This window comes from Limulus polyphemus, unplaced genomic scaffold (genome assembly GCF_000517525.1).
Source record: "Limulus polyphemus unplaced genomic scaffold, Limulus_polyphemus-2.1.2 Scaffold8498, whole genome shotgun sequence".
NCBI lineage: Eukaryota > Metazoa > Arthropoda > Merostomata > Xiphosura > Limulidae > Limulus > Limulus polyphemus.
Window position 1 is genome coordinate 13374 of NW_013674108.1, and position 7387 is coordinate 20760.

The window sequence follows — 7387 nt, forward strand, 5'->3', positions numbered from 1 at the left end:
AAGTAGAGTGAAGAACCGATTATCTGTAAAAAGTCACACTAGAAGTCCTGTTCAGTGTTGCTTTAAAGAGGAGTGAAGAACCGATTATCTGTAACAAGTCACACTAGAAGTCCTGTTCAGTGATGCTTTAAAGTAGAGTGAAGAACCGATTATCTGTAACAAGTCACACTAGAAGACCTGTTCAGTGATGCTTTAAAGAGGAGTGAAGAACCGATTATCTGTAACAAGTCACACTAGAAGTCCTGTTCAGTGATGCTTTAAAGTAGAGTGAAGAACTGATTATCTGTAACAAGTCACACTAGAAGACCTGTTCAGTGATGCTTTAAAGTAGAGTGAAGAACCGATTATCTGTAACAAGTCACACTAGAAGACCTGTTCAGTGATGCTTTAAAGTAGAGTGAAGAACCGATTATCTGTAACAAGTCACACTAGAAGTCCTGTTCAGTGATGCTTTAAAGAGAGTGAAGAATCAACCAGTTACCTGTAAGAAGACACACTAGAAATCCTTTTACAAAGATTACTTACACTGGCTGAAACTTTGTTTAAAACTTATTTTTCTATCATACAAATCCAATCACAATTTTAAAGTAAAGATACAGAATCCTAAGTGGAAACTTACTGTCAGCACTTAGTTAGAAGTTTGTGGTGTACAATTGCAACTATGTAAATGTATTAAATATATTTCGGTTGTCCTTAGTGAAAGTGCTTATAATAATGTAGGTAAGTTGTCTTATTAATGTGTAGTAGCTGGTCTTAATTAATTCTGTAGTTTTTACACATTCCTTTATTTCTAAATTATCTTCAATAGTGTTTTTAATTACCTGAAAATCATACACCAACAACTTGAATGGTACTATTCCTTATAAAATAACTTAACCGAAAGAAACAAGGTCAACATAAAAGACGAACTAAATGTTTTTACCCGAACTAGATGAGGGAAGCACTAGAACGTGTCTGATATTTCTCAGCTCGTATTAAATGGGAAGCAAAAATAACGATTACAAAATGTCAAATGTGGGAGAGGCTGTCACATGGCCCTCAAGCTCTTGACTAACTTTTCCATCGTTCTGTCTTGTTGTGTAATACCCTCTTGCTTCTGGAACTTTCAATGAAGTATGAAGAAACTTGATACCAGTTCTAAATTCCAGCTCTTTGCAGTTCCAGTAACTGATGCTGAAGCCTCTCCTCCTTAGCTCTTCGCTGGTGAGCAAGCTGCAAACAATCATTTAAATAATCACAATTATCAAGTTAATAAAGAGGTTGATATTTCAATAAGAATGTTTGAACCATCTGAAAACTTACCAGATGTAAAACACCTTATACTTGAACTTACAGTGGTAACTTACCTGATACATACTGGAACTTACAGTGGTAACTTACCAGATGTAAAACACCTTATACTTACTTGAACTTACAGTGGTAACTTACCAGATACATACTGGAATTTACAGTGGTAACTTACCAGATGTAAAACACCTGATACTTACTTGAACTTACAGTGGTAACTTACCTTATACTTACTTGAACTTACAGTGGTAACTTACCAGATGTAAAACACCTGATACTTACTTGAACTTACAGTGGTAACTTACCTTATACTTACTTGAACTTACAGTGGTAACTTACCTGATACTTACTTGAACTTACAGTGGTAACTTAGCTGATACTTACTTGAACTTACAGTGGTAACTTAGCTGATACTTACTTGAACTTACAGTGGTAACTTACCTGATACTTACTTGAACTTACAGTAGTAAGTTACCAGACGTAAAACACCTGATACTTACTTGAACTTACAGTGGTTTGAACTACTGCAGTAGCTTTGTTGCCAACTACTTGATTATAGGTTTGAATATTTCTTGATCTCAATTCTGTAACTTGACAGGATGGTGCGTGTCATCATTAAAACTTCTATACTTAAAACCAATTAATATTGGAATCTTCAACAAAAAGTGATAATAAATGGATTTTTATCCTTACAAGGAAACTGGTATCGCTCAAGCTATGCCAGGTGCTATCTTTAATAAGCAAGGAAGTGAAAAATGAAACTTGTAACATTCTAGAAAGTAATAGCTAGCAGTCACGGGATCTAGCCAATGTTAAGTGTATCATATTTGTTGAAAACTACAACATAATATCTGTTTACAAAAACAAACATAAGGTCTATTACTATACTACATCACCCACATTTCTTGCTTTACCTAAGATATGAGAAGAGCTATTAACACAATTAATTTATCACAGTTTCACTATAAAACTACATTAATAAAAAACAATCTTGTTAATTCTTTGTTGTTTTGAATAACTGGAGAACATATACATCCTGTAGAGTAAGTTAGTGTAATCTAATACACATGAAACAATATAAAATAAAGAATTTATTTGGTAAATAAGCTAAACCTTCAATAGTAGTTATCTTTAATATATCTTATATATATATATATATATATATATATATCTTTAATATATCTTATATATATGTATTATATCTTTAACATAATCCAATTACCCAGATGTTGTCATACATAACTCGGAGAAGAAATAATAGTAATACAGAAAAGATGTTAACAAACAACAAAACTCTCAGAGTCATAAGTAAGCAAATGCAGAAAGAAATCTACTAACACAAACAGAAGGATTACAGCATGGTTTGTTTAGTTTTAATGTCTACACAAACAGAAGGATTACAGCATGGTTTGTTTAGTTATAATGTCTACACAAACAGAAGGATTACAGCATGGTTTGTTTGGTTATAATGTCTACACAAACAGAAGGATTACAGCATGGTTTGTTTGGTTATAATGTCTACACAAACAGAAGGATTACAGCATGGTTTGTTTAGTTATAATGTCTACACAAACAGAAAGATTACAGCATGGTTTGTTTAGTTATAATGTCTACACAAACAGAAGGATTACAGCATGGTTTGTTTAGTTATAATGTCTACACAAACAGAAGGATTACAGCATGGTTTGTTTAGTTATAATGTCTACACAAACAGAAAGATTACAGCACGGTTTGTTTAGTTATAATGTCTACACAAACAGAAGGATTACAACATCATTTGTCTAGTTAAAATGTCTAAACAAACAGAATAGAAGTTAGAATAAGAGTAACTGAAAATTAAATATTTTATGAATGAATTGTGGTAACTTACTATTTTTATTTCTGTAAATTTTTTAAGAAAGTCTTCTGTTGAAAGTGCCCCTATAGAAAAGACATTGTGTTATTTAAAACGTTACTTTCAATATATATCGGAGCATTAACAAAACAACTTTTTGGTCAGTTTTAAACTGATTTCTTGTACAAAGTTTTAATGGTTATTTCAAACTCATTGCCAGAAAGAAAAAAACATAGCTTTTTCATAAAATTACTAGATTTAAATAAAGCTTCTATTGTTATATTTAAACAAATCTTAAACTGAGGAGAAATTCATAGTAAAAAAACAACAACAAATAACTGATATAATCAGGTTTGTATTTGAAGTGTTTCACAACTTTCGTGGATAGAAACAAAAGACACTGAAGCTACATGAAGTATTTCCTAAAACGTGGCCTAAATCTTTCTTCAAATAGTCAATAAAATGAATCTGGTACCAGATTCTCTATACATTTCCTACATGATAACGAAGATTTGAAGATGAGAATTTGTATTTAGTATGAAACACCCAAACACACTTAGATATATTTGAATTGTATGTAAACAAAGGTTTTTACAACCAGAAAATTCAAATGAAGAAGTTCTGAAGAAAATAACAGTTTATCTCCTAAGGAAATAATATGACATTTAAGGTAGTAAGAACATGACATATAATGTAAATATTGTCTAAACCCTCCTGTGGATGGTGTTATTTATAGTTTATAAAGTAAGAACATGACATATAATGTAGATATTGTCTAAACCCTCCTGTGGATGGTGTTAATTATTGTTTATAAAGTAAGAACATGACATATAATGTAGATATTGTTTAAACCCTCCTGTTAATTATAGTTTATAAAATAAGAACATGATATATAATGTGGATATTGTCTAAACCCTCCTGTGGATGGTGTTAATTATAGTTTATAAAATAAGAACATGACATATAATGTGGATATTGTCTAAACCCTCCTGTGGATGGTGTTAATTATAGTTTATAAAATAAGAACATGACATATAATGTAAATATTGTCTAAACCCTCCTGTGGATGGTGTTAATTATAAAGTAAGAACATGACATCTAATGTAGATATTGTCTAAACCCTCCTGTACATAGAGTTAATTGTATCTTGTAGATCATGAAAAACCTTGTGTGCTAAAATGGTTATAAAGAAACTACTCTTATCGTACACTGTAAAAAACAAAATAAGAAAAAAACAACAGAACATTTTTATTTAATGAAATAACAATTTGTTGAAACAAAATAGCATTGCTAGTTAACTCACTTCCAGTTAATACATAAAAATAAGTATTACTCTCACTCAGGATGTATCAAATATTCAAGAGAACCAGGATAGTAGCTTACTTTTCAACTTATATGTAGGATAACCTTCAATGTTGTGCAACATGTATTTTTAGATATCATCATAATATGCAAACATGGCTTTCTTGAGGCAATTTGAGTTATACAATACTTTCAAGTTGAATGAATCGTGCAATCTTTTCTGTAAAGTTCTTATTCAGCACCGTGCACTGGTAGCCGAGAACCTACGCGGTGATGTGCATGTTTATCGGGTAGCAATAGAACATCATAAATCAAAGTCTTTCCAGAATTGTGTCAGTTTGAACATTCTTTGCAGCATTTTGATATTTACTGTAGATTAAAACTCTGTGTCAATATTTTTTTTTGTTTAATTGTATAAAAAGTTCTACTTTATGTACGAAAACATTCCCAGATAATCCTGTCCTACCGGATAAAAATATCTCTGCCACCTTATCCGATTCTTCTTCTGCCTGTAGTGTTGCGACTCCTAAACGCACCTGAAGTGTTGAAGGAGTATAAGCATCGGCAAATAGATCAAACATCTGACTAGCATCGTCAAACTCCTTCCGAAGACTCTGGAACTCTTCTACCTATAAAATGTCCAACTACTGCTTGTTTATAAATATATGAAATGTAAAGACAGTAGCACTTTGTTTCATCTGCCTTTCTTGTTTTTAGATCATATGATGATAAGCACCCAATATGTAAATTATATATAAAAATTTGTTTTTCTTATCAAAATGTTTTCTCTTATATATATCTATATATGTATGTTACAATTACTCTGAAAACTTGGGTATAACTTTAGAATGATGTTTACACAGTCAAACTTACTATCACCTTTTTTAACCTGATGCATTACATACGGGTAGAACTTAACACAGTAAACCCAGACTTTAACCTAATGCATTACATACGGGTAGAACTTAACACAGTAAACCCAGACTTTAACCTAATACATTACATATGGGTAGAACTAAACACAGTAAACCCAGACTTTAACCTAATACATTACATACAGGAAGAACTAAACACAGTAAACCCAGACTTTAACCTAATGCATTACATACAGGTAGAACTAAACACAGTAAACCCAGACTTTAACCTAAGGCATTACATACAGGTAGAACTAAACACAGTACACTCAGACTTTAACCTAATGAAAGTCTGGGTTTACTGTGTTTAGTTCTACCTGTATGTAATGCATTAGGTTAAAGTCTGAGTTTACTGTGTTTAGTTCTACCTGTATGTAATGAACTCAAGGCATTACATACAGGTAGAACTAAACACAGTAAACCCAGACTGTAACCTAATGCATTACATACAGGTAGAACTAAACACAGTAAACCCAGACTTTAGCCTAAGGCATTACATACAGCTGAACAAGACACAGTAAACCCACACTTGAACCTAATGCATTACATACAGGTAGAACTAAACAAGTAAACCCAGACTGTAATCTAATGCATTACATACAGGTAGAACTAAACACAGTACACCCACACTTTAACCTAATGCATTACATACAGGTAGAACTAAACACAGTACACCCAGACTGTAACCTAATGCATTACATACAGGTAGAACTAAACACAGTAAACCCAGACTTTAGCCTAAGGCATTACATACAGGCTGAACAAGACACAGTACACCCACACTTTAACCTAAGGCATTACATACAGGTAGAACTAAACACAGTAAACCCAGACTTTAACTCAAGTCATTACATACAGGTAGAACTAAACACAGTAAACCCAGACTTTAACCTAATGTAGAACTAAACACAGTAAACCCAGACTTTAACCTAATGCATTACATACAGGTAGAACTAAACACAGTAAACCCAGACTTTAACTCAAGTCATTACATACAGGTAGAACTAAACACAGTAAACCCAGACTTTAACTCAAGTCATTACATACAGGTAGAACTAAACACAGTAAACTCAGACTTTAACCTAATGCATTACATACAGGTAGAACTAAACACAGTAAACCCAGACTTTAACTCAAGACATTACATACAGGTAGAACTAAACACAGTAAACCCAGACTTTAACTCAAGACATTACATACAGGTAGAACTAAACACAGTAAACCCAGACTTTAACCTAATGTAGAACTAAACACAGTAAACCCAGACTTTAACCTAATGCATTACATACAGGTAGAACTAAACACAGTACACCCACACTTTAACTCAAGGCTAGAGAATTAATATCAAATCATATTTCCATATATTACCTTTTCCAAAAGTTGCTTCTTACGCTCTTCAATAACGGGTTTTCTGTCTAGGTTTTCACCTTAAAATATGCAAATTTAACAAATCTTTTACAAGTGTGAAACTTTTTCCATCATTAAAGCTAAAAGATTAGAAAAAAGATAAAAATTAAATTATAGAAAAACAAGTAGCTTATAACATTAATAATATTCACCCATTATAGCATTAAATTAAGATTCTGTTGTAATATTACAAGAGTAAGAAGAATCAAAATACAAGTTTACATTCATATAGAATAAAAACAAAAATCTCTGTAGATGTTTCCAGCTCAATGATTATTCATTGATAAGAATTCTACTTTAATTAAACACAACAAAATTTAACTTATAGAAATTATTGTATACATTAGATATACACAAATCTGTGCATAGATTGGGAGAAGCATTCAAATAAATAATGAAATATACCAATTAAATCAAATGGGTACAAACATACAAAACCCAATAACATGAGTGCTTTTTCAAAATGTGGACTTTTCTTCTTCATGAGAAACAAGAATAACATAGTTTTAATACAGGTTATAAAGAGATCAAAATGTGGACTTTTCTTCTTCATGAGAAACAAGAATAACATAGTTTTAATACAGGTTATAAAGAGATCAAAATGTGGACTTTTCTTCTTCATGAGAAACAAGAATAACATAGT

At 31.7% G+C, this 7387-nt stretch overlaps 1 protein-coding gene across 1 annotated transcript in view; it reads right to left on the reverse strand.

The window, feature by feature from the left end:
• Window positions 1-6: 6 nt before the first annotated feature.
• LOC106475387 (vacuolar protein sorting-associated protein 37A-like) overlaps window positions 7-7387 on the reverse strand; it is a gene marked incomplete at its 5' end in the record, with an annotated part of 18656 nt that continues 11275 nt past the window's right edge. The window contains 4 exons of the mRNA XM_022379503.1: window positions 7-1212; window positions 3158-3207; window positions 4890-5052; window positions 6706-6764. Of these exons, the coding sequence (XP_022235211.1) occupies window positions 1138-1212; window positions 3158-3207; window positions 4890-5052; window positions 6706-6764 (347 nt within the window). The remainder of the gene's footprint in view (window positions 1213-3157; window positions 3208-4889; window positions 5053-6705; window positions 6765-7387) is intronic.